The 26,685-nt window shown below is 36.9% G+C and overlaps 1 protein-coding gene across 1 annotated transcript in view; it reads left to right on the top strand.

The window, feature by feature from the left end:
- Positions 1–26,685, top strand: part of SEMA3A (semaphorin 3A) — a gene marked incomplete at its 3' end in the record, with an annotated part of 162,360 nt that overhangs the window by 132,540 nt on the left and 3,135 nt on the right. Inside the window, exons 11-15 of the mRNA XM_082280615.1 lie at positions 3,963–4,182; positions 9,255–9,346; positions 12,057–12,098; positions 17,611–17,768; positions 21,896–21,963. Of these exons, the coding sequence (XP_082136741.1) occupies positions 3,963–4,182; positions 9,255–9,346; positions 12,057–12,098; positions 17,611–17,768; positions 21,896–21,963 (580 nt within the window). The remainder of the gene's footprint in view (positions 1–3,962; positions 4,183–9,254; positions 9,347–12,056; positions 12,099–17,610; positions 17,769–21,895; positions 21,964–26,685) is intronic.

Here is a 26,685-nt window from a genome sequence, read left to right as displayed (position 1 = left end):
TTTTCTTGCCTAAAGGCAAATGTGATCCCAAATTTTATAGGTCTGCTTAGCCCCTCAGATGTAGCTCAGGAGGCTGTGCCACTGTAAATCCTGTTAAGAGTGGCTGAGGCCAGCAGTTTGTCCTAGCCCAATGCCAGTGACTCTAACCCTGGGTTCTGCCACTTTAAAAAAGAGGACTGCCCTCACAGTTGCTAAAATCATTCTGTTGTATTAATAGGATAAAACTCAGTTTTAAAATGAGGTGCATTTCTTGTTAAAAAGAAGCTTTTTGTTTATAAAGTGATAAAGATGGGTGTGTTTTCAATGGTTTGAAGATCTGTTGAGAATAAAGAAGAAAAATATTTTTGAAGTTCTTTAGATGTCAGACCTTTGGATTCCTTTTCCAAGAAATGCAGAAAGAGGTGGGAGAGAAAAACCTGATCTTCTTACAGTAATTCATTTCCAGATTGCACTGCAGTTAAACAGTGCTGAATTATCTCAGGAATTTAATAGGTGAGGTGCCAGTAAACTTCTTGAGCATCTGGTGACTTGCCCAGTATGAGTAAAAGAAAAGGAAAGTAAATGTTTTTTTTTTAAAAACAGAAAGCTTTGTAAACAATTCTACATCAGCTTCACATGTAACAAAGAAGTTGCCAGAATTTTTCCTGTAAGATCTACAGGACTTGGTTCTATCTCTTTCTTTTTCTATTTTTATTTTTCTTTTTTAAACTTTTTAACAGTGTTTGGGAGAGGAGGGAGGATTTATGTGTATACCTCATCTTAACTGAGGTACCTCATCCTGAATTCCTGTCTCCCTTTCTGTGAATTCAGCTGCAGTGCTCAGGTTTTCTCTGCTTCATGGCACCAAGAGTTATGACCAAAGCATTTTTTCTTTCTACCAAAATGTAGATACTGATTTGTTCTGTTGTATTCCCTACTAGGCCAGTTAGGGGATAGTCTGGTTCCTTCCTCCTGACTGATCTAACTCCCTGGTATTACACAGTGGGGACACAAAACTGGAAGTGAATGTAAAATGCCAGAGTTCTTACACTCTACTTGAATCCAAGATGAAACTCATTTCTCCATTTTTTTCAGGATATTTGTATTCATACCTATATTTTGGCACACGAAAACCTAGTTCTTTAATTTTGATGGGATTGGTTTGGTTTATAAGCACAAGTTCTGATTAAGTGCCTTGTCAATTATCTTGACCTAGAATCACTAATGTCAAAAGCAGCCCTGTCATTAGCACCAAGGATAATGTCACGACAGGGCTTTCCTCCTCAGGACAGCTGTTCTGTTCTATTCTGTTCTATTCTGTTCTATTCTGTTCTATTCTGTTCTATTCTGTTTCTGAGTTGAGATTCCTGTGCAGACAATTCGGACTGTGGATGGGCTAGATCTCCCCTACTGACGGTGCCCATTTTGCTCATTGAAAAGGGAGGGATTTACAGCAGTGGCAGTTTGATTTCATCCCAGTTTTCTAAAGTAGGATGAGATGGCTGTGAGCTACAGCTTAGTCCAGGTAATGCACTTCAAACTTTACATGTAAAGACACAAGGTTATAGTAATTTTTTTTTATTCTCAGAAAAGCAAGGGATCTAAGGAGTGATCAGGGTCTCAGAATTGAGAGTCTTATTCAAACACACAAAATGATGACTCTAATTCTAGTTTTATGACTTTTCTGCGCAAAGTATATCTTGGTCCATAGAATGATAGAATATCCTGAGTTGGAAGGAAGCCACAAGGGTCACTGAGTCCAACTCCTGGCTCTGAACAGAACAGCCCCAAGAATTACACCATGTGCCTGAGACCATTGTCCAAATGCATCCTGAGCTCTGGCACTCTTGGTGCTGTGACCTCTTCCCTCGGGAGCCTGTTTCATATTGCTGCAAGTAAAATCCTTTGTTAGAAAATGAACCAGAAAGTAAATATTCAAGCAGTTGAAACACAGCTGAAATTCATTTGCTTAAAAATGAAATGAATGTTCATTTAGTATTTTTCCAGTTTGCCCAGCTGCAATTAACAATACTTAGTTATTGTGTAGTGATTTTTATACATAGAGTACTTTACATCTATTGTCTAATTGTTATCTAATTAATCCAAGTAATTAGTATTGAACTGTAGTTAGAATATTAATTGAGATGCAAAGCAAACTTAAAATTTAAGTGTAGCATTTGAAACACTATTTTTGAGACAGAAAATGGTTTGGCCAATAATTATGAAAAGTCCATCTGATTTTCTCTTTGTAATAATTTTGTACAAAAGAGCAAGAACATATAATAAGAAGAAAAAGGTTAAAAAATCTTAACAAAATAAAATAGATAGCTAACTTGCTTTCTTCTTTTTCTGCTCCACAGGCCTTAATCAAATATTCTTCTTCCCTCCATTCTTCCCTTCCATACAAACAGAATGCAGGAATTTGCTTACTAGCAAATATTCCAACAAGGGACAATTTACACTTTATATGTCCATGCTGGAAGCATCCCTTTGCTGAGTATAGCAGCTACTCCTTTTGACAACATTGATTTTTAAATTTAATTTCTGTTGAATTATTAATAATTTGGATCAAGGTGATAGCAAAGACAATTGATTTCTTCTGTTGAGCATCCTGCAAGGTCTGGATTCTTGCATAGTAAGATCTTGTCCTCTAGGTTTTTAATTTAATTGGAAGGTATTTTATACCTGGATATAAAGGGCAAATTATCTAAGGCATTTTAACACCAGTTGTTTATATTTGAAGTTCAAATACTGCAAAATAATTATTTTCAGCTGGGATTTAATGTTTTGTATGTCTTCAAGAGTTATCTAAACAGGTCAGCAGTGGGGGTCACCAAGATCTTTGACAAGTATCTTTGGCCTGATGTCATGGCTTGTTTTCTTCATCCACTCAGCAATACTAATACACTATTAATGCTTATGTTAATGTTACAAATAACTGTTCATAAAATCCTTACCAATTCTACAGAAGAGATCAGGGCAAATGATGGTGATTAGCCACAGTTCTTGAGTCTCCTGGTGGGGATTTGTGGTGGCTGAAAGTGGAGGAATACTTCTGTGGCTACCAACACCATGGTCTTACCTTTCCTTTTCACCCTCTGGTTTTTGCTTACAGTGGGAGGACATGAGCTAAATGTGAAAAGTAGAACCTTGTGGTTCTCACAGATGAGAGGCAAAACTGTCTGGCCCACCCCTGGGTATATACAGGAGAAAAGTGACTCTTTTCTGTCTTACTTCATGGGACCAGATTAATCCCCATGAGACACCAACTGTTCTGTCACTGTGCAGGACAGTGAGGAGTTATTGCAGGTCCTTAATGAGACTTGCCTCACCTAAGAGTTCATATGGGCAGTATGATGAGCAACACTCACAGAAGGCTTTCTTTAGAATCAGAGGGCAGAAAAAAAAAAGATACATTTAAGACATGACTCACTAGATTTGATTTAGTGTAACAGGATCCACATTATCAGGACTACATGGACAACACAGACTTGTTGAGACAAGCAGGGGTTTGAAAAGTCAGTAGAACAGGGCATTGTCCCAGGATTTAAGGATTTGATTCCTAACTGGACTTCCAGTCAACTTCTGAAGACAGTACTTCAAAACAAACATGATGGCATAATTAATTAATTTTGTGTTGTATACATAACCAAATACTGAATTTCTTTCCTTGTATTGAATCATTTAGGTATTTCAGGATTTCTTCCTTCTGCCAATTAAAGATTAATACTAATCAGTAGTGGACTTATAAACCTTTTCCACTGAATAGGAATAAGAAAATTGATGTATGAGGATCATTTACATTCTGTTAACCATATTGGTTTAAATCCAAAATAAAATTAAAAATAGAGGCTAAGAGTGACAGAATTAACTTATGCTGTCTGTCACAAAACACTTAGATTCCCTGACATATTTAATTATAGACTGCAGTAGATGGGATGATAAATAATAAAATGTAAAACATTTTGGTTTTTTATTTCCAGTGTCCCAGTAAAACATTTGGAGGTTTTGATTCCACCAAGGACCTTCCTGATGAAGTTATCACATTTGCCAGAAGTCACCCAGCCATGTACAACCCAGTATTCCCCATCAACAACCGTCCAATCATGATTAAAACAGACGTGGATTACCAGTTCACACAGATCGTGGTAGATCGAGTAGACGCAGAAGATGGCCAGTATGACGTGATGTTCATTGGCACAGGTGAGAAGTCTTGAATCTATACTGTATGCTCCTCCAGGCTTGATGGAAACATAGAGCAGATAAATTTCATACTTTGAAAGACAGAATACTGACTGAAGAACAGCGTAAACCTGTAAAAATTTGGGGCAGGACCTAAAACTGCATGTGGGGAGGTTTTTGTTACAAACATTCGCTGTTACAGGTTCAAGCCATGGCCTGCTTTAATTCTTTAGGAGCTTTGCCAACTGGATTAAGATCAAACCACCCTCTTTCCAACTACTGCTATTAGGGATTTTTATTAGAAATATCTTCCCTTATTAATTATAATTTAATATTAAAATGAGGGGTTTGAGGTACCCATTTTGAAGTGCAGCGTAAGAAGTATTAATGCGAATGAGGGAAATATCCAGGTATGGGAAATGTCTTGTGCGCCTTTCAAGTATTTCAAGTATTGCCTTAAGATGCTCAGCTCTTCAGCCAAGATGGTGCATCATTTTACTTAAGATGAAGATATCTGGCACGAATGGAGTGTTTTCAGAAAAGCTGGTATTCAAATAGAAACATTATATCCTTTCCAAAGCATTTGCAGAATCATTCATCTTGGGCATCTTAGAGAAATGCACTCAGAAAAGACATTTTTTCCAGAAAGGTAATAATGAGAAAGAGTGTCCAGAAATTAGCTGATATGCATTTTCCTAAATTCAGTGGTTTCCAAAGTGTGCTGAGTAGCAATTGGTGGATCTGTTTCTTCATTTCTGAAAGTTTTAGATTAGTTGGCTGATGTTTCAGTTAATGTTGAATATAAGTATTTTATACTCCTACTGAGCATAATTGCTAGTAATTAGACATTGGCATCATGAAGCCAAACCAAATCAAACAGAAACCCTACTGCTTCTTTTCAGTGTTGGACCAAAAAAATACCTGTATGTCTGTCTTATAACAGTCCAACTTTTTGCATGCTTTAAATACAGTTCTGGTACTCCAGACCTGGGGTTAGATTTCCAAAGCAATAAATGTAAAGTCTCTTTCATGTTGATGCCTGAAATGTATTATGAGTAAACTGAGAGCTGGTGAAGTTTTGTGTACCAAACACAGTGCAAGCATAACAATTCAGAACATTTACTGCAGAAAACACAGCTCTGCAGGAAGGGTTAAAGCACTTCAAAGCTGTGAACTGAGTTATTAGATACCAGTGCTACAGTATGTTCTTGCATAAAGCATTGGAAAAGTATTTTCATATGATTTTACACAACATATATATTTTCCATCACACATTAGAGACTTCAGTGTCATCCACAATTCACAGTGGTTGATGGTTGGTGCCTTTCAACAAGTCTTCTATGACCTGATTCAGCCCAGAAAAAAAACCCAAACATATACAGGGTATGATGCTGAACAAACATAAGGATGTGTCTTGAGCAAAAGTGGTGGCATTTAACTCTCCAAAGCTTGGCCTTTGGACAAAGAAAGACGTGTTGCTTTCTGCAAGGGAAAGCAAGAAGTTCTTCCAGAGAGTCACTGTACTTTCTTCAAGACTTCTGTTAGAGTAAGATGAAAAGTAAGACAGAAGTTCCTGTCTGTTTCAGATAGTGCAGGAAGGTTTGCTTAAACCTGAGTTACAGCTTCTAGACAGTTACCATTGCATATACTGGTTCTTTAGTTATTATTATGTATAGCAGTTGTTATGTAAATCAGTCAAGGCAAGGTCTTCCTCTAAAAGAACCTCAACGATAATTTTTACCTCTGAGTTGGGAGTTCAGGGTTTTCCTAAACCACTAATATTCAGGTGTATGATAAATACCCAGGATTCCATCCAATGCTGGTGATAGCCGTGCCCACAAACAATAAGAAAAGTGTTGAAACATTGTTACTTGCACTTACCAAAAGATATTTCATCACCAAAATCCCATCTTTCTAAGTGCAGATTGTTACTATTTTTTGAAATACTACTTTTGTCCATAGAAACCATTTTTTTTTCCAGCAGGAGATCATACCTTCATGGGACAAGAGCAGGCATTACAACACCCATGCCTGGAGCTGGATCACAAAAGATGCTCCATGCTCCTCTGAGCTCATGTCCTTATTTTCAGAATAAGGAGAGGTTTTCAGGATGAGGAAAGGTTGTCTTCTGTGTGGGAGGAAAGGTAAAGAGGCAGAACCGAGGCCTTGCCTGCCTTCTACCAGAGAGCTGCACTGAGCCAGCTGCACAAAGTCAGAGGAATCAGAAACAGATACACAATCAGCATGTATTACTTCTTCCCAAGCAAAGAACTAACTGGGAAGCAGATTAGAGACTCTAGTCACAGTCCATTTTCCCACTTGGTGATCTGAACGTATGTCAAAGCCAGAATTATGCTCTCTGGGGTATGACTGGGTTTTTCTGTGCAGGTCTGTCCCATCAGATTAGATATATTTCTCTGTATTTTCCCTTTACTGTTAGAGCAATCTGCATTATTCCCATGTGCTGCTGAACTGTAGTATATTGAAGAAATACTTTTTTTTCCTTTTCATTGAATAACTGATGATAATTGAACACAACAATTAATAGCCACCCAGTGTGGTCACATTTTCCTTTCCTGTGGGTGAAATCTTGAGCTGAGCAGTTTCTTTCCCACTGTGATTGCAACCAGTGTTTCACAATGAAAATAAAATCCTATCAGCATGCTTGAAAGTAATCAGAAAAAAACAGGATTTAAGATACACACTTAATACATATCCTGAGCGTCTAATGCTTGGGATCCTTTGGCACAGTTAAAGTACCTCTGTCAGTAAAGCAAATTAATAACAGTAATCTTATCTTGCTAAGCAGAGCCTATTGATCCTAAAGGAGTCGCCTGATTCCGTTTGTGTGAAATTGTTTGAAATACTACTCTGTAAAACTTGATCTAGAACTCAGATAAAGCCGCACTTTGGTACCTGTGGCCTGACCAGAGTCTCCAGGGTGATTAACTCAGTGTATCTTTGACCTCAGAGGCTTTCTTGAGATCAGGCAACTGTAATTGTTGCAGGAGCCACTTAAAAGTCTGACCTTTTGTTGAAACAACATTATGGGAAACTTGTGTCTGCTCAGTGCCCACTCAGTCTGTTTTAGAAAAAATCTCCCTTTATTTCTGAGATATGGCATTTGATGGATTGTGACTGAGGACAGTCCTAGTCCAACACAGAATACAGTTGTGACATTTTGCTGCACTCTCATATTTATTAGATGAGAGTTCCCTGTTTTTCACTGGTGAAATGTATTTTCCTTAAAACCACAGTCATCATATTATCAGGATAATTAAGGAAATTAACTCATCAGTTAAATTACAAATATAACTACTGTTAGATTATCTGTTCTTCTGAATTACTCTGTTGTAGAAAAGTGGGATTTTTTCCTTATTATTTTAAAGTTTATATTGCATTTATTCTGTACCATTCTCAATATTTCTTGAATTAAATATATTCAATTAGTAGCAGCGACCATAATGAAAACCACTCCAAACCCACTTATCTAGTATATTTTACTAGCTTAATTTCTACACATAGATGCCTAAATAAAAAGAAAGATGTGCCTTACTTTATTGTTGCTTTAAGAAATAACTGTTGTTTTGGGTTTTTTTAAATGAATATATGAATGTGTGGCCAATGAAAGAAAACAGTGATGTACATATTCTGGGAGGAAAAAAATTGCTTCTTTCTAAAACTCCAAAAATATGTATCTAGAAACCAACATCTGGTTAAAGGGAAGCAGATGGAAAAATCAAAACTCTCAGTTCTACAGGATATCTCAGGTTTTCTAGAGTATTTAAATACAAAATCATGTAAAGAAGTTAAGTACCAGAATTTTAAATTAAATCAATATCTTTTAAGATAGTTGCCTTGTAAAAACATTTTTAATGCATGTGATCTCTTTGTCTCAATTTTATGTGTATTTTAAATATAGAAGTAGAGAGTTGTCATCTTTTTATTCTGATTTCAACTAACACACAAATTATATATACTTATAAAATGTGTATACATTTTATTTTGTGCAATTGATGGTTAAATTCTTGTTTTAAGAATGTCGACCTTTATAGTAATTTGAGAATTTTATCCACTTAAAATGCCTTGTATTTTCCTAGACCATTAAAGCTGTAGGATGTGCAACTTGAAAAGTCCTCAGGGACATAGTTATTCTACCTGTGATACATTTACATGGCACTACACTTGGCTGGTTAAAAAGAAAAGTAGCATACAGATTGTTTCCATTTCAGAGAGTCTGCAGTGATGTGTGCCAACCTAGAAATGGTTCTTTGTGTTTTTGTTGTTTCCTGGAAATCGTGTTCATAGAAACAAAGAAATAAATCACAGATGCAGAAGCTGAATAACAGAGATGGTTTTTAGTCTCAACCACGTTCCCAAAACCAGAGGCTGTGGCTCTGGAATTGCAAGTGCTGGCCTTGTTAATTTTAAAGCCAGTTGCAAAACTCCAAATATCTAATTTGATATAGTAATAAAATGCTGGCACACATCTATTTCTAAACCAAAGGCACAAATTGTATGCTTTTCACCCCTCAGTGAAGACCAGCATCTTACACACAGAGAAATATAGATGCCTTAAGGGGCTTATACATCTTAGGTACTTTGTTTGACACAGGGAAGATCGCGTGTACTTAAGAGACCTAACAGCTTCATCTGTCTAACAAAGTTCGTCCAGATGGTTTTATATCTGTATTGCATCTTCACATGCATTTTAAGAAAGACAAACATCATATTCAAAATGGACAATAAAACACACCCGGGTAAATTTAGTGCATTTCCTTCCCCAGTCATGAATCTGTCATTTTATACAGTCACTTAAATAGTATTTCAGTTCTGTCTATTCTTTAATAACTATAATAGTATGTATTTTCTTTGTTGCATTTTGATAATTGAAATACTTAAATGTCCTACTGAAATTCAGTGTTTTCTGAAGTTATTTTAAATAGCAGTTATTTTGAATGAGTGCTGAGAGATACGTAGCTTCACAGTCTTTATATGTGAAATAATTACATACTACAAGAAATTCTGGCTGCTACAAAGCTGAAGTATTCATCTTAAGCACCTGAAAACTTTTTTTTTTTTCCCTTTTCAAGATATTGGAACAGTTCTTAAAGTGGTTTCAATTCCTAAGGAGACTTGGCACGAATTAGAGGAAGTCTTGCTGGAAGAAATGACAGTCTTTCGGGTAAGTGCAGCTGAATTTCAAGTGTCAGGTTGTGGATTTCTCTGTGGACAGCTGCAAACTCAACTTCTTGCAGTCTAGCCAAGGAATAGCCTGGCATACCCCTCTAATTAGCTTGTCATTTAGAGACCCAGACACTAGTCAAAATAAACCTTGAAACTTTCAGTGTGAGCTGGAGGTTAATGATAAAAGAAGTGGCATTCTGGGCTCTTGTTCAGTGGTTTAAAAAGTAAATTAGTATTTCTGAATCTTAGAGCTGTTGCATGCTGGAGTTAAATATCTACCTGTGCAAGTCTGAGAACAATACCCGTCTGTTTTCTCCCACAGAGATATGCAATATACAGATTTGTAATTGCATCAACCCTTAACACTAATCAGACTATCAACATACTGTAACTAAGAAGATACTTTAGGTAAAACAGTGATCTGCCCAGATTTCTTGCGCTTAATAATGTGGGGAACAAAGTGTTTATATTTTCAAAGGTCACTTTAGGGTCTCATTTTCATGGTTCAACACAAGACACTGTAAACGCCCCGTAGCTTTTGTACTTTTTGGTGAAATCAATCTCTTCCATTTTTCCTATATGAGCCACCTAAAAAATATGGCATCCTGTAGGCACTCCTGCAAGGCAAGGCTGAGTAAACCTTTCAAACACTTCCCAGACAGAACCCAGGGATGTCTTGTGTTTTGTACACAACAACGAATCATTTACATTCCCCACTTTATTCTTTCTGTCAGTGCCGGTTTATGGCACCATTTCCCTGTCTCCAGGCTGTTGGGGGTTGATACCTGGCTGGGAGCACGAGGTTGATGTGACAGTGTGAAGATGCTGCTGGCACGCTCCAGGAGCCTCTTGTTGTGTAGTGTCACTCCAGACGTGCTGACAGGGACCGTGCCCTGGACCTGACAGAGGGGCGCAGCCACCATATCCTCATCAAACTCCACTCCCATCCCTTCATCTGTTTTTTTCTGAACAGAGACAACATAGCTAAACAGAGCTTCTTATGGGCATTCCTGGCTTTACTGGTACCAATCTTGCTCAGAAACCTCTGTTTTGAGTGCAAGATACCTGTGAACAATATGTGTCCCTGTTCTTGCAATCTGTGGGTTTTTTTGTGGACAGAAATCTAGGGATCTTTTTTTTTTTTTACATTAAGATGAAGTAGAAACTGTGAGAAGAAAATGACATAAGTAATTTGTGTCTCCCGACATTTTTTTTCTTTTTTATACACACAAAAATCATTAAATGAATGCAGGGTAATTTGGCAATTGTTGATCATGTATGAATCTCTTCCCTGAAACAAGTAGAAGTGCCAAGCTAGAGGACATCAGAAAAAAATAAAAGTGAAAGAAGGAAAAATAAATGGAATTAATGTTATTTCAGAAAGGTTTTACAAAAGTAGAATCATTAATTGGAAATTCAAATTTGGAATTTTACTTTACATGTTTATTTTTTCATTGCATGAAAGTATTTTGGTGTTCTGATTTACTTGAAAGCTCATTTATCTCTTTAGACATATATTTAAGCCTTAAAGAGGGCATTAATGTACTTGAAATAAGCAGAATTTGTGTACATAAGATACGAATCTTTCAAATGTAAGTTTTCTTTAGTTGTAAAGAGTATACATGCATCATGAACAATGTATTTTGATGCTTAAGCTGTAATGTGCTGAGTACAATGCTTTTCATTTATAATTCCACAAAGCTGAAGGTCTTTCATATCTGTTACATTGATAACAAATGCCTCTTTAAACCCCATTTGTGCAGTATGTCTCTGAACAGCTGAGCAAACAAATTAATGAGTTCAATTTCCATTCAAATGTTGTATTTAATTGATGCTTTCTAATATAAGGTCTATTAACCTCTCTGTAAAGGCAAGTCCATGCTTACCATCCACTGACCCATATCAAATTCTCTCAGGATAAGCAATTTGAAAGCTCTACAAGTGTAAAAGCTTAATAAGGACCTTATTAATGTATATAACCAAAAATATGATGTGTGGGATAAATAACAGATTTCTAGATGGAATAAAGTTCATACAGAACTGACTTGCACAGTTTTTATTATGCCACTTTTAAGATGAAAATCCATCCAAGAAGCTGGACCGAAAAGTTGTAACTGTTGACTAAATAATGGATATTCCAGAGTGCAAAGAACCTCATGCTCATTTTGGTTGCATGTTCTGAAAATGCATGTAACTTCTTTGTAAGTGAATAGTGTGGTGCAGTTAAAGAGATTGTACTTGGGATTAGAACTTGTTCTTATGAGGAAAATTTAACAGGAATGGGGTTTTCACCTTGATATACTAAAATGAGTTGCTTATTTCTGTGTTATTACCTTTAATAGATAGTATCTATGAATTTTCATATAGCCATTATTATTTTTATATTACCTGGGAACTTCTTTAAAAGTAATTTTGTTATTAAGTGTGGATAGCAATTTCAAGATGTGAAATTAGTGACAAAGTGATCACAATTAAACTGTATTAAAAATGGGAAGTGAAATACCTACAGTCAACATAGCAATCAAAGATGCACCCAGATACATGCATTTTTACAGCTAGAAATTATTCCACTGCAAAAGACAACCAGAAGGACTATTACTACGGAGTATCTAGTTTAATTTCAGGGTTTTCTACCTTGTGCAAATAGCACTGTAATAGCATTTTTATGTTTACAGCTCACTTTATATTTTAACTCTATTTTTCCCTAGGAACCCACTGTCATTTCAGCAATGAAGATTTCCACAAAGCAGGTACTGTGTGCACAAATGTTAAATCACTTTCAAATATTTATTGGTCTCTGTCTTCTAGAGACAGTAACTTGGCAGTCAGCAGAGACATATTAATTGCAGCAGCAGCATCCCATCCCTTTACATAAACAGCAGTAGTTTCTCAGGAAAATGTGACGTGCAACAGGGAAAGGAAAAGCCTAGTTTGTGTTACTTTCTGGTAAGGTGGAAACTAAACAAAAACTAGCCAGCTGTCTGGTGGCTCTCTAGAAAAAAAAAAAAATTAAAATCCACGTTGTAGAGTGTTTCCATGACAGAGAGGCTGTTCAAAAGGAGTGGCCAAACTTGGTCCCTTTTTAATGGGACTAGTTCCAGTCTCTGTAGGAATAGTCTGGTACAAAATGCAGATGGTGGAAGGATGGAAATGGGACATCCTCCTGTCTTTCTGTCCTATGCCCATTCCGTTCCCGGACGTGCGTCATTCAGCTTTAACAAAATATTAACAGATCTGATGCAGTCCAAATTTTCCATGGCCTTCTGGTTCAGTGATGTGGTTAGGATAAGGGTTCCAGACTCCAAAATTTATATTTCCTACTTTCTGTTGAGTACACTAATAGCTAACTGCTTATAGAAAAGATATGTATTATAAAACCAGACCATAACTAAAATGAGCTGAACCTCTTGATGGATAGAGGTAAAGTTTTGTCTGACTTATAGTAAAGGTGATTCCTGCATTTCTAAGCAAATTTGTGAAGCAGTTGATGAATTATGTGGTTGTGAGAAGAACATTGGTTTGCAGTCCAGGAATGAAGTGGGTATTAGGGGCCTATCTTCTAGTTTGCTTGGAATTAGGTGGATGGATCCCAGCCACTGTCATTTCCTGTCTCAGGAGTCTGAGACATAAAATTTAGTGTCAAATTTAATTTTTTTTTTCTTTTTCATATATGTGATGATCTGAAGGCTAATTTGGTAAATATAAGGAACTTGTTTTCGTTTAATGTCATTGTCAGGAAAGAGGAAATTTGGTATTACTTCCAGGACTAGGTGCACTAAAAATTGTGCACGTAATAAGTAAAATTTAGTTAATTCATCTACCTCCCTTTATACATTACTAAACAGAAGCTGAATTCATTCTGTAATGGACAGAGCCCAATATTATATTTGAAATGCTGCATATTTAACTCTGAATTCACTGTCTTTAGGAAAGTTGTCTGAAAGCATTCATGTATTTGACAGAAACTGTCTTGGGGGGGACACTGTTCTAACAGTTTACCACCTAAACCAGCAAAAATGGCAGGACAAAGAAAAAGGTAGTATTGAATACTGGGATAGTTAAAAACAAACTTGTCAAGTTGTATATATGTTCACATCATACCAAAATGCTCTGCTTTGGATTATTTTTATAAGTACCTTGTCTTAAAGCAGCCAATCATATTTGAAATTGACCATGCATTTTCATACAGCTTTTTCTCTAAAGCATCTTTAGTTATTCAGGAGAGATTACAATTTTCCCTGAGTTTTCTGAAAACAAATTTACACTGCTAAAATTGTCTAAAGCTAAAAAAGAGCATAAACCACAAGTTATTCAGGCAGAGTAAAACTCATGAAAAATCAACCACCCTCAGGCTAAAAATGACAGAATCATGATACACTATGACAAGCTTTTGGCAGTATGTATGAAATAAGTATATGGCAACATGTTTCCATTTTACATTTATGATTTAAAAATACTGTAGTTCTATAACTCAAACACTTTAGTCATTGTGTTCTGATAAGCAGGGTGGTTTTCGTATAAACAGCACGATAATTCTATGCATTGTGGAAAGCCAGAGCCTGAAATGTAAATAGTAAAACCAGCATGTTCTACTGAATGCCTTAAAAATAATCACTTCATTTTGTTTTTTCACTAACAAATCGTTCGTCCAATTATAAAAACATGGTGCAGGGAGTTTCTCCTTATTTCTAAATGTTTTACTGCTCTGGTTGTTCAAAGCTACCTCTTTTGCCATCATGCCAATATGTTATGTTACAAATTACTCTTCCTAAAGACCAAAATCTACAAATTCTTCAGGAGCGGAACTTAGCTTAAGTTTTAAATTATATAAAGCTCTAAAGCTCCCGTCTCTCTCTCTCTCTCCCTCTCTGAGTATGCTTTTGGCCCTTGAGCAAGAGGGGCTTTGAGTAAGGAAATTTAGCTTTTATGTGCAAGACTAAGCCTTAATATGTTTTTTCTCCATTCTGCTGTCTTTAACTCACAGGAATTACGTCTGTATTTTTCACTGAAGCTACACATTCCTCCTGATTGTGTTCAGAGCCCTAGGCTTGTGTAACCTTATCACTTAAACAGTTTGTGCTTTGTTAGCAATAGACACAAACCTTCAGAGCATCCTTGAGCCTCTGCAACACCCTGCAGCTGCCTAAACTCCCAGTTCTGTGATGGACACGGTACCACTTGGCTTTGAGCCTGTCAGGTGAAGCTCTGTAATTTTTCCCTTGGTTTACAAGCACGGAAGCAGGCCAAAAAGTTCAGCCGGGGTTTCAATCAAAGATGACTTTTTGCAAAGCAACCTCTCACCTTTTTCTCAGGGTCAGATTTGTGATGCTCCATCAAAAAGCCATTGGATTTCTGGTGACATGGGAAAAGGACAAGGAGATCCTTAGCTGATACAGGGCAAGTCCTTGTCTGGTGAACTGCTACAAAGAGCTTTTGTTTCTCTTGTATAAGATTTTCAAGCAAAGGCAAGGCAGACACCTTCAGAAATACCTTAGTGGCCACTTTCATAGTATATTTCACCAAGTACTGAATTTTATTCAGAGATTAACATTTGTGTCCATAGTGGGCACATAGAAAGGACCAGCTCAAAATGAATATATCACTTAAACGGCATGCTGAACTATTCCACCTTACTTCTTAAGACATTAAATTAAATCAAATGATATTTGAATCTCATGCTCCCTAAAATTCCTTTTCAAATTCTGCTTAAGTTCTTCCTCTTAAGCATTACATTTTTCCCATTTTGTTATGTCTTTGCTTTTTGGGCAGCACTGTGGGGCAACCAGAAACCACTGGATCACTTAAATATTAGTCTCTTCTTGAGTTTTTCTTGACTTCTAATACTTTTGCAAGAATTTTTAGAGGACAACCTTTTTTTTCCCTCTCTCTGGTTTGATCTGATAATCATTCGTTAAATTAACAGTTAACAATGTTTTGGGAGAGACTGCCCAAAAGGCAGTTTGACTATGGTATGGCAAAGTACGGTCAGACCGTTGATGCTAATAATTCTATTTCTATTTTCTGAATTTCATACTGCCTGGATTTTTATATTGTTAGTGTCCAGAATAATGATCACCAGCTGGAGTCTAAAACCATGATCAGAAGAGCAGCAAACAGGGCAGCAGCCTTCAGGCTGTGCAGCACCTGAAACACATGTTGCAGTTCACTGACTGAACTATAAACTTATCTACAAGGAATATAGTTTTTAAGTAACCCTATTTTGGCCTCAATTTTTTTTTTCTTATGTTTCTGGTCATTTTTTAATTCTAAAGACATTTACTGAAAATTAGGGATGGGACTTTTGCAAAATGAAATTGGTTACAGAGGTACATAGGAAACCATTACACCATTCTTTATTTTCCCATGTGCATTCTCTGGGTTGATTTTTATATTAGTTGCACCACACGTTCCTACATGCTTATACAGATATTAATGCCCCAATTACACAGGACTCAGATCAATACCATCTGGACATTTAAGATACTTAACTGAAGCTCTAATTTGACCTATGCTGCCTCCGTAATCAGTAAAGAGAAGAGGCATCCCTTGAGAAGCAGTTAGGTCACCTAAGATTTGAATTGCTGCTCTTTTTACTGCAGGATGTACCCCTAAGGTGGGTACTTGATTAAGTGACTTAAGTTAGAGAGAAGCAGCTCATCTTGTCTGTTGCCTGTCATCTCTTCTCAAGGCTACAACACTGACTAGGACTGGTTTGTACAGTTCAGGCTTTGTGTGGACCCCTGTGTGGTCAGAGATTTTTGCCTGGAGAATGTGGGTTTACAACCCAGCTATGGAACTATAATAGATGGAAACAGCTGCTTAGAAAGGGTTTAGTTTTCAATTTGCCAGTGAATTTTCCTTTGGGGGCTTTCCTTGTCATATTTTCCTTGAGAAAATACCGGTGTTTATATAAATGCACGGGATGTTTCTGTTACAATTAATATGTCTGTATAAACTGCCAAGCTGCTGTCTCTGAAAGAAGTTAACACAACACCTTTTATGAGTGTTTTTGGTGCTGCTATCTTTGGTATCCAGTGCTCATTATTTCTAGTAGGTAGGTGACCTCAGCCATCTTCCATCCCCAAATCTCTGGAAATGTTACCTCTGGGACACTGCAATGCAGGAGATGAAGAATTTTGATGGCATTTCTTGAAATTCTGTTGTTTACACCAGCTTTATGTCTTCCAATGAAGAAAAATTAAAGCAAAGTTGTATTTTCTTGATGGGACTGCTTGGAGTAGGACCTTAGGAAAGGTATTCATCACTCCACTGTGGGTGCTGGCTGACAAGGTTTAAGATTTGATAGCAAAGTGTCAGCGTTTCCAAACCAGAAGGATTATGCCCTTGAATTTTTGTGTATCTGTTTATTTAGTGTTCCACTCATTTTGCATCCCACTCATACTTGTTTTCTTGTTTTCTTTGTGAATTATTGGTAATCTGAAATATCTCTGTTTGGACTTTCACATGGGATCAGAAGTTCAGTTTTCTCATATCCCTCTGGGGGCCAACTTCCCTAGTGGACCACATGAATTTGATATCAGAGAGGAAATTGAGAGAGACAAGATATTCTGTTGTGATGCCATGCAAGGCTGTATTTCATTTTGTATGCATGTTTTTTTTATTTACTTCTGCATTTGAACTGCATCTTCTACTCAACACTGTTTTTTATCCAAAATAAAATAAAACCTCTCCCCTCATTAAAGATGTGTTCCAGTTAAATCATGTGACTTACAGAAAAGAGTACAAAACATTGGAATTACCCAGACATGCAAAGAACTGCATGCATGGCAGCGCTTCCAAATTGAAATATTGTGGCATCAGTCTGAAATAATTTACTTCAGGTTTCCCCCTCACATACATAAATTGAGGTAATGCTTAGGAAATGTACGTTGAAATTGTTCGTTTTGTTCAAATTCAAAAGCATGTTCTTCATTGTGTTCTGTCACTGACTGTAGTGTTCTCCCAGTGCGAGGATCTGAATACAAAAGGAAAAACTTAAGAGTAGTTTAATTTTCTTACTGTTTAGGGGAACCACCAAGAGTTTAATGAAAAAATAAAGAGTTTCTTATTTGATTTTTTTTACCCTGGGGACAATTCTGTTCTCATTCCTTTCGCATACATCAGAATCATGATTCTTTATTGTATTTGAAGTGCTCCTAACAGATGATTATATAATATATTTATGCTTTCCTAGAAAAAGAAAATTGTAATTTGCGATATTTTTTAACCTTTTTTTGTTGTTGTTTTTAACTTTTACAACAGCAACAGCTCTACATTGGCTCAGCCACTGGAGTTTCACAGCTTCCTTTACACCGCTGTGATGTGTATGGAAAAGCTTGTGCTGAGTGTTGCCTTGCAAGAGACCCTTACTGTGCCTGGGATGGCTCATCGTGTTCACGTTACTTCCCCACTGCTAAGAGGTAGGGACAGTTCTGGATGCCTGCATGGTTTGCTATTTGTTTTAACTGATGGTCTCAATATGACCAGAGGGCTTTGGAGATTTTTCATGGGATAGTTAACTGGAGCCCTTTCTCTTCCAAAGAAAACATCATTGTAGGAGCTACATGCTATATGAAGTCTTGGTTGATTTAAAGTGACCACTGCTACTTCTTGGGCTGGCTTAAAAAGCTCCTGTAAGAAAACATTCAGACAAGAGTTGTCTCTGAAATTAACTCCTAACTTTATATTCATTGGTAAACAGCAAAAAGAAAAAAAAAATTATTTTCTCTAAAATTAGGAGGGGGCTCAAAATCAAAATGAGATCACTACCTGCCCAAGTAAATTATCCTGCATTTTCATGAACTCTGAATCAAAAGAAATATTTCTAAAATATTTGGACATCAATAGAAACTTACCTTTTTTAGTGATATATAACATTATTGTTATTATTTGAAAGTATAACTTGTATGTGTTGATGTGTGCCCAAGTTGTTCTGCCAGATCAGAACAACCACTGTTTTACAGTCACTCTGCACTGATGCTAAAGGCTTTGCAATGCAAGAGTTGGTGGAAAGCTGACTCCACAAGTCAAAAATATCAATTTTATTAAAAAATTACAAGTCTAGTTGCCTGATCTGAAGGTTTATAGTACTAATTTCTTTGCCTCCCTTTATCTTTGAAACTCTAAAAGTATACAAGCTAGTTGCTGAAGAGCTCCTGGCTATTGAAGCAGAAATTGGGAATAACTGAATAGATAAACATTTGCAAATAGCAGACATTGGTGGAGTGTTGAGATTCCCTTGATAAACTGAGTAAAATGATAAAAAAGTGCTCACATTAAATTAAATATGCCAGACTTATCACACTTATGAAGAAACAAGGAATCCATGGGCTTATGTACATAAGGGTTTATATACATGAAATTAATTGCAGCAAATACTTAGTTGAGAGTGTCCGAACTTCAAATTCCAGGTTTAGATTGGTTGTTGAGGGAGATGAAATGTATAAAGGGTGAGAAGTTGAATTAGTGTCACAGACGTTTCAGATGGAGGGGATTAAAATTTTAAGGGTTACATTACAATATATCCTAAACAAATACTGATGAAAAAAGTAAAAGCTGCTCATGGAACATCAGGTTCTGTTTTTGCACCAGGAAACAAGAGTTAATCTGAGAAAAGCTTTCTGTGAAATTCTTTAATTAGTTAGAAAACAATTAAAGCGTGGAAATTGAACCCATCCCAAAAGAAGAGCCAGTCAAATTTTCTCAGCTACATGTGCTAAATTCTTATTTTTGCTGGTAGCGTGGTGGTTTCTCTGGAGGAGGAAGGAAAGGAGAGGGAACAGTGTGGTTTGCAAGGAGAGTCTAAAAGGTTGATTTATTCTGAAAAGGTTTTAGGATTAGAGATCAGTATGGTTGAGTACTGCCTCTGAGTTCAAGGAGGAAGTAAGATCAGGAGTCACTGAATCAGTTTTCTGCTACTTCCCTGCTACTCTTTGTTCCTGAACCTTATCCTTTCTCAGCATCCACTGGCACCCATTCCTACTGCCAGTAGATCCGTAGAGCACATCATCCTGTCATTCCTCTGCTTACACTGATGGAAGAAATAGGACTCTTTGTCTTTTCCTTATCTCTCCAACTTACTGCTGTAGAGGACACTCAAGTTGCTATCGGGGTAAAGTGACTGGGACCTCTTCTTACAGGGATTAAGGGGTGGGGGTTACTGGGGCCAAACTAGGTTGCACAGCTACAGAAAAACCTTGGGGTGCAGAATTTACTCTTCTAGAGGCCACTGTGAAAGAGAAAGTTAGTCCTGGGAAGCTGGGAACCGAAAAAGGCCTAAGAAAAAGTTGCTGTCTCTGCACTTTCCCCCAGTTTTCCCTTGGCAGCAGCAGCAGCAGAGTAGAGGTCTGTGTTACTGGGAGAGAGGATCCTCTGTTCACCTGGTACCTGCTGTACCCACTGCCTCAAGCCAGCTCGGAATGCATCAATGACAAAATCAGCATTGCTGGAAACAGCTTAAATGTCAGCATTTTATTAATAATGGATTCTTGTAATTTTAGGCTCCAGAAATATTGGGAAAGTGGATTCCTGAGGCAATTGTACAGATGCTTTACTAATTGTTGGGTTTAGGGTTTGGGGTTTTGTTTTGTTTCTTCTTCTTTTTTTTTTTTTTTTTTTGTTTTAATGAGATTTTATGAGCCTTTTTTTTTTTTTTTTTTTGCTTTTCTTTCTTTGTGTATTTTACAAGTCTAAATGACAGTTCAGAGCTCCTGTAGTGTGACCACTTCACTTTACCCCGGGCAGATGTGTTCTGGTTCATATTTCATAAATCATCGTGTTGATACAATGGTGATATGTGCGACATTTTCCTGAGATTCCAGCTAAACATTTCATTCAAACTTCATTGACAGTAATATGAGTCTTTCCACAGACTTCTTTTCTACAAATTGTATCCTAGAAATATACTGTGTTTCAAAATTCAGGAAAGGGTAGCAAAATGTTATGGTTCCTTATATCTTGGGTGTGATTTTGTCATTGGTAATGAGTAATATAAAGATACTGGAAATTATGATTCGTACATTTTTTTAACCATATATCAGCAGAAGATTCCTTCTTATTAAAGTGTGCTAAGATGGCCTAACTCATAATCTTAAGGAAGTTTTTATTCAGAAAAATATATAAAAATGCTCGTCCAACTTTCTTTTTAAGAAAGAAAGCTTTTGCTGTACTTCACATAACTAATTTTAGGTTTAACATTTCTGTAGCTTTCAGTGGAAAAAAAATATGGTTAAAATCTTTCAGGCAAGAGGACTCAGCTCTGCAGTTGTGCCTCTGAGAACTCTTGGTATGTGCTGATGCTGAGCTGTTAGTGAGAGCCTGTAAATAGAGCTGGTGGAGGGAAGAGAGATGGTGTGCTGCAGAACAATGGCTTTTAAAAATGTGGGCTGTTGTCACAAGGGAGTGACCAACGCGGCTTTTTACAAGGCTACTTGACTTTTGCATATCCGTTGCTGGGTACCATAATCTGAAATCGCAGCATTGTTCAACAGCCTAATCCTCTTTGTTCTCCTCTAATTTTGCAAGCCCTCAGGCTTTCTCCGATTCCTAAAGTAAAGTGCTCACACTTGAAACACATCTTTGTTTGCCTTGTTCTTTTTTTCTTTCCTTTTCATATGAAATGCTTTTCTCTGGCTCGGTTGAATTTTGTGTCACAGCTATTTAAATAAAACTAGGAGCAGACAAAGAGAGAACAACACATGCAAAACAAAACTGTATTAAAAAGCTCTCTTCTATGAAATACAACATTTGTTTTTAGCACAGATCAATATGTTTTTCAAAAGAGCCAGTAGAATTCAAACTGGGGGAAGAATATACTGTGTTAAAAAGACATGCAATCAAAGGTAGAATTCAGACTTAAGCTACAAAAGATAGACTAAATGACATTTCAAAATCTTCCTTTTCAAGTTTTTATTTTGTTTATTCTAAAGACAAAACCATTTGCAACAGTTTTGTAAACAGTTTTATCAGAAATGTTTTGGTGAAACCCATGGTGGCTGAGATGATCTATGCTTTTTAATTTAGATTTTGCAGAAAATATAGCACTTCAGCTTTCTTTCAAAGCCACCCATCCTAACATTTCATCTATCTAAAAGATGCTCCAGTACTCAAAGTATTCTGTACTTGCACAAATGTGTACTTTTGATGCATGTTAAACTCTACGGTGTATATTTTAATCCTTCAGCAGTCTCTGTAAATGTGAATCAAATAATGAATTTATTTGTGCCCAGTATTGCCCACACAGTTAAAATAAACTTCATCATTTATTTTATTTGGTATTTATTTAAAACTAATAATTAGCATTAAATTTATTTATTTATTCAGTATCTCAGTGCCAGAGGTATGTATTTACCAGTTTTTGAAGACTTCACCTGTAAGAGTAAAGCCGATTCTACAAAATGATAATGCACAGAATATAGCAGTAGCAATATGATTTCCTTCCTAGTGTTGTTTAGATGCACTTGTGACCTCTGTAATTATGTAAATGTTCCATTCGTTACAGTTGAGCACTGAGAAGGGCACTAACAGATTTCAAATGTGATCTTTGCAGACGCACCAGACGACAAGACATCCGAAATGGGGACCCGCTCACCCACTGCTCAGACCTGCAGCATCACGGTGAGTTATGGGCACCACTGAAGGGCAGCTAATTTGTTTGTAATTAATTTACAGACTGTGAAAGAGTAGAGTAGGAAGCATGTGAATGATTTGTTGGTGAAATTGTCTCGAACATCTGCGAAAGATGAATATAATAAATACATCATTATCCCAATTCAGATAGCTTACAATGGCCTGGATCAGACACTAAAGTCTATTTGGGTTTTTTTTGGTTTTGTTTTCCCCAGATAAACAGTTTAAGAATTTTAATTTTCCTGCTTCTCTTCCCTGATAATACCATGCCGTCACATTAGGTATGTTCTATCAGAAAAGATTCGTATTTCCATCATGACATCAAGAAATATGTACATGTTGCTTTACATAGTTTGCATAAGATGATAACCAAATGTATTTGTAACTATCTTGGCAAAATGTGGAGTGACCTTTGTTGTAGGTATCACACTAAAAGCTCTGAAGTTCAGGATGTCCTTGCAGCAGGCATGTCCCATGTGCTTTCAGTATGGGTTTTCTTAGACATATTTTGGTTTGCTTTTTTGTCAGCTGTTTCATTTTCACAGTGTAATGATCAGATTCCTTTCTTGACTTGTTTGACTGACAAACTTCTCACAGTTACTAATTTGTTGCCAAACTTTTCAGAAGACCTTCACTCAGAAAATTAAAAATGTCCATATTGGTATAAGTGAAGGGATTACTTAGGCAATACTTCCCTCTGCTGGAAAAAAGTGATTCCTTGTGATTGTGGCGCATCTACAGGAACTTTTCACACAGAATATTCTGAGTTTGAAGGAAATCACAAGGATCATCGAATCCAGCCCTTAACTGAGTGGCCCATACAGGGATCCTAAACCCTTCAACCATGGTGTTACTAGCACCATGCTTCAACCAGCTGAGCTAATCTCAGGGTTAAACCACTGGGAAAAATAAGGAGGTGACTGAAAATGGAGATACCTCAAAACCCTCTTGTCCTTCCAGTCCACATAATAGCAAAAATTATGAATAGTCCAAAATTGTACTTTTGTGTTAGCTGTAACTCACTACCAATATGTTTCACTAATTGCTTTTTCTATCTTCCTTTCAATCATTTGAAACTCACAGCTAACATTACTATAGCTTTTCTTTTTACTTCTGATTGTCAGCTTGGGCCAAGTTACTCAGAGGGAAAAAGGGGTTTTAAAAGTGCTTGAATAGACTGTGGTCAGTATGTAATTGTCACATTTTGAGAACTCATGAATGTTCAACTAGTTTAGTTTTGAACTAGTCAATTGTCACTAGGAGAAAGCTCACAAATTTCCCATTGCATAATACTTACACAGTGAAGATAAGACCATCCTTATGTTGAGACTGAGATATTCAGTTCCACAATAGGAAAACTTCACCAGGCACTAAACATTGATTTTAATACCAGCAGAAGCATTTCTTAGCTTTACCTTTTTACTCTCTGAATATTTTACTCCTGAGCAAAACTTTGAACTGGTCTACCACATGTATGTTAATTTTAATGTTCTCTAGCCTTTGCTAGCTGTGCTTTATAAACTGCAGGTCTGTTCTTTATTTTCATAGATGAAAAAAGCATTTCAAAACACTTTTTTTTTTTTTATATGTTCCTGTATTTTTGTATATTTGTCTGAAAAAGATATGTTCTGTCCAAAGCAAAGAGAGTAATCCAGTTTTGCAGTAATCCAGAAATGCAGTTTTTTTTAATTACAACAATTATAAGAACTCAAGGTCTGTACAAAGATATGATGTGGCAGACCTGATCACAAAGGCCTTTAAAATAGCTTTGCCAAAATGAGGAGAGCAAGTACAAAGCAAGATACTGAATGTATTACTTAATGGGGAAAAGAAGACAGCATTAGAAGGATCAGTAAGTTACAAAAAATACTGAGGGAATGCAGTGCTGGATCCTAGACTTGAAGGATGGACTGTCAAAGTGCTTAACAACTGGTTTAGGTTGGTCATGAGAGAAATTTTCTCTGAATCACTTGACTTGTAAATCTAATACATTTTCCTATATTTACTTGTCATTTACACATGATCATACATAGTACAGATGACTGCATGGCCTGTAAACTTCCTATGCCAATTCATGCTGATTTTTTTTCCTTGTTTGTAATTAGTAGTTCCCTGGACAACAGATGAAGAATTGGGTTTGTCTATAGGCAAAAAAAAAGCTTCAGAAATCATTTACTATGTGTCTACACATTCATTTGCAGGAAGTGCCAATTTATTCTCCATGTGAACCAAAAATCATGAATCAAGAATGATCTCTTAATGTATATCTCACTTTTAAAGACATTGCAAAAACCAAATTTGCAATCAGTCTGAGGCAATAATATTTTAATTAGGTTTACATAGCTTTTTCAGTTGCTCTTTGGTGTAAATGCAGAAGAAGTATAAAATGACTACACAGCAACATTAGAGGGAGCTGAGGATCCTTCACTGTCATCTGTTTGCCCAGACATTAATGTTTAAATCTAAAAGCATGGTCATCTTTGTGGCAGCTAGAGGACAATTTTTGTTTAAGTGTGACATACTAGTGCTATCAAGAAATAATCAAGTTCAGGATTTTTTGAAGAAGAATTTGTTAAAGAAGAGACACTTCTTTTTTACATGATTTATCCCAGAGGAAGTTCAAAGAATCACTCTGAATTAAACTGTACTGTGAGATTCATTCATCTGCAAAGCAATCTTGGTATAAGTACTTAGCCTTTCATACTTCTTCGCTTATGTCAGAAATTATGTACTTAAAGGGTATTTATCAGGGTAGTAAACTGATACTGCTGTTGGGTTCATTTTGGGAATTGCTGCTCTCAGACAGGATTTTGGGCTGAATTTCATTACTAACTTCATGACTTCTATAGTTTTCTAATTCCTCCAGCTGCTTTTCTGAACGTCGTAGACTTTCATTCTTCCTTCCAGTCTCTTCAGCTTCTCAGTCCCAAACCTGCACTCTGATCCTGTGATTATTCCATCACTGCTTACTTTCTTGCACTCCACGTGCTAAATATTACATGAACTTTATAGCCATTTCTGGACCTGTCTTCTGCTTCTTCAAATCATGGAAATGGAAATTGAAGAATCTCTAAAATGCTTCCTCTCTCATTGCGTGTTTGTCACCCATATTGTATTTTCTGCAGCTGTGAAGAAATTTAAAGAGCACTTCACCCACTTTCTGTGGTGTTCTCTAACACACTAGAATGTCATAGACCAGATCCAAGGAAACAGAAGTTTGAAATGGTGTCAGAGTGCACAGTTTCTCAAAAAACTCGTGACTAGCTTCTTAGATACTAAGAACATCCTAGGTACCTAAGTTTTCCAGCAGAAACTTCTCTATATACTTAAAAACATGCTACTACTCATAGGCTGTAGAACTTTTACCAAAGAAAGGCCTGGTTTTGTCCTTTATACTGATATTTAGGATTTAGAAAACTACCTCCCTTGGATCTAATGAGAACAGTGTAACATGTGCTCTGCCCGTTTGTAATTCACTTGAACTACGCCATGTTCAGGAAAATATAATGAAGTGGTGCTGCAAGCCCCCTAATGAGCAATCTGCTGGTTAAATAATCTTTTTAGGACTCTGGAGATGAGGACCCAAAGTTTACTTAGGCTTAGAAATTTGACTTGATATTCCTACTTCCAATACAAACACCCAAACTGTTGGGTTGCTGTTGTCAAAGTTGGGCCATTCTGCAATCACGATTCAGGGAGCCTGGGAGAGGAATCGAGACACAGCGTGCATCCTAGGGTGAAATTCCTGTGTTTCCATCCTTTATTATGGAAGCCAGTAAATCACTGTTTCACAGAAACACATGGCTGGAGCAGTAACAAGTGTGTCCCAGTCTATAAAAGGGGATATTTTCTAGTAAGTGTCTTATGCTGCAGGCCTGTATGTGCTGTCCGTTGTGAATCCCAGTTCAGTTATCAAACAGCTTCTCTCTGACTGTGTGAGGATATCTGACTGCCTGCTCAGCCATGTGAATTTTGTTCCTTAATTAGAGCACTTAACTCGGAACAGAAGAGTTCAGTTCATCAGTCAGCCATTCACAGTGTTAAATCTGGACCCATCAGTTATCAGACTATCAGTTACCAGTTATCATTCCCATTTCCAATCTTTATCTTACCACTTCTAATTATATTCAGTTAATCTCTTCACATATTTCCAGTTCCTCTGTTTCAATGACACTAATTTACCTGTGCTCCATCTCAGACCTTGCCACCTTGGCTATGTTCTATTCCAGCTGTCTTACCCTTCTCTTGCTCCTTCGCTTTCTAATTCATTCCTCCACTGCTCCCTATCTTCCTGACAGAAGCTATACTGACATTCTTCATGGGAATGTGGTTTCTGAGAGATGTCATAACAGTTGTTTCACTTGGTTTTTAAAAGAACACCCCACTCGCTTAAAAGGTCCATAATCCAGCAGAGGAAGGCAAGCAAACCCATTTCCTATTTGTTTAGTGTAATAGGCCATTTGATGTTTTCTGAGAACTGGGCAAGCATCAGTCCTTATTCTGCTCCACATCCCTTCTGCCATCCTCTCAGGGCTGAAAGTCATTATTGAAAGGCATTTGATTCTGTGTCAGCATAGGCCAGGAGCTCAATTTTACTTTTACCTTTGTCACAGTCATCTAACAGTTTGTGTTTGCTAAACAACATGGCCAGTATGAGAAAGGCACAGTTGAGAGCAAACAAAACTGGACAAAGGATTTCTCTGACGGGGT

The sequence above is a fragment of the Coloeus monedula genome, assembly GCF_965178545.1.
Source record: "Coloeus monedula genome assembly, chromosome: 4".
Classification (NCBI taxonomy): domain Eukaryota; kingdom Metazoa; phylum Chordata; class Aves; order Passeriformes; family Corvidae; genus Coloeus; species Coloeus monedula.
The sequence above is the reverse complement of the archived record's forward strand: the minus strand, read 5'-3'. Positions and strand labels throughout refer to the sequence as shown.